We start from the raw sequence: 1,672 nt of genomic DNA on the forward strand, positions 1-1,672 counted from the left end.
GAAGATAATGGAGTCTGTTGTCATTTGATACTGTTACGTCTAACAGGTACATATATATTGCTGCACTAAAATGCAGCAGATCTCATCTGTGAAAGTTCAGTTAAATGTCACTTCGAAATAAAGCTTGAAAAAAGTAAGAAATGAGATTATTTTTTCATATTTTTCAGAGAGTAACTGACAACGTACATAATTGGGGTATATCGTGATATATATCGTTATTGTGATATAAAATTATCCATATCGTGATGTAGGATTTTTTCCATATCGCCCAGCACTACTGGTAGCGAAATGTTCTACCCTGCCACCTCCCTAAAATGTTCTCCTTGGATTTGCATTGATCTCAGGACTGGCCAGATAGACTTTAAACAGCTGGAAATCCAAAAAATTAAATAAATAAACATCCCTGTAATGAGTTGTGTCAGACCTTTAAATCTTTGTCTGCTCTTTCAGCATGAGCCAAAGCTAACATTTAGCTCCTGCCTGTAAAGCAGAACATCCTACCTTTGACAGGATGGTGACCAGGGAGCGAGCCAGCTGACTGTCAACATCTGGGTCAAAGAAAGACACCGCCCGACCAGTGTTTCCACACCGACCAGTTCTCCCGATACGGTGAACATACTCGTCAATGTTATTAGGCAGATCAAAGTTGACCACATGTTGAACATCTGGAATATCCAAACCACGGGCAGCTACAGAGGTGGCCACCAGGACTGGGCATTTCCCCGAGCGGAAGTCTGTAAGGGCCTGCTCGCGCTCTCGCTGCTCACGATCCCTGCCGGGAAAAGCACACAACCAGCTCAGGAAAGCTTCAGAACCAAGAGGTAAGCTGCCTTACACTCAGGTATTCTGAGGTACCCATGGATGCTGGTGGTGGGAACCTTCTCCTGGCACAAGAAGGCAGCAATGAAATCAGCCATTCTCTTGGTTTCTACAAACACCATGGTCCGCTCAGATCCTGGAATCAGAACACAAACAGAATACACCCAGAACTACTTCTATATTGCCAGGAAATCAAAATATTTTCCCAAACATACCAGTGGTCTTCAGGATGTCCAGCAGCTGTTCCCTCTTGGCGAACTTTGCGACTTGGACAAAGGTCTGCTCCACATCACTGCAGGCCCCGCCCACAACCCCCACAGCCAGGAACAGGTAGTCTGTCTTTAGGAAGTCTGATGCCATCCTGTATAAACCCAGAACCTCCATCAATCAGACATTCAGACATTGTTCAGAAAAGGCACTGGTTGTTCAGGAAGCAGACCTCTGGATGTCCTCAGGATATGTCGCACTGAACATCAGGGTCTGCCGGTTCTCTTTGGACGGCATTCCAGGAGAACCAACCAGGCGGCGCATGTCCGGCTCAAAACCCATGTCCAACATCCGGTCAGCCTCATCCAACACCAGGTACCGCAGTTTACTCAACCCAATCTGGAGAGAAAAGCCTAAGGCTCCATCAAACTTCATAAGAAGTCAGTTCTCATTCACGTGGTTGCATGCAGGGGTGGAAATTAGCCCCCGCCACCGGCCAAATGCGGGTAAATATTTGAAGTGGCGGGTGAATTTGATCAACGCACACGCCACTGTGGCGGGTTGGCAATTTGAACAGAAAAGGTGTTATTTGTCCTCCTGACATATAGGGGGCAGCAATGTGCTCGAGTTGCTGCTAAATGCAAGA

General features: G+C 46.5%; 1 protein-coding gene across 3 annotated transcripts in view; it reads right to left on the reverse strand.

Moving 5' to 3' along the window:
* Window positions 1-1,672, reverse strand: part of ddx4 (DEAD (Asp-Glu-Ala-Asp) box polypeptide 4) — a 17,787-nt gene that overhangs the window by 2,052 nt on the left and 14,063 nt on the right. For all 3 annotated transcript variants that reach the window (NM_001329368.1, XM_017426257.3, XM_017426258.3), the window contains 4 exon segments: window positions 502-772; window positions 856-955; window positions 1,035-1,180; window positions 1,259-1,425. In NM_001329368.1, the coding sequence (NP_001316297.1) occupies window positions 502-772; window positions 856-955; window positions 1,035-1,180; window positions 1,259-1,425 (684 nt within the window).

This window comes from Kryptolebias marmoratus, linkage group LG1 (genome assembly GCF_001649575.2).
Source record: "Kryptolebias marmoratus isolate JLee-2015 linkage group LG1, ASM164957v2, whole genome shotgun sequence".
NCBI classification, from domain to species: Eukaryota; Metazoa; Chordata; class Actinopteri; order Cyprinodontiformes; family Rivulidae; genus Kryptolebias; species Kryptolebias marmoratus.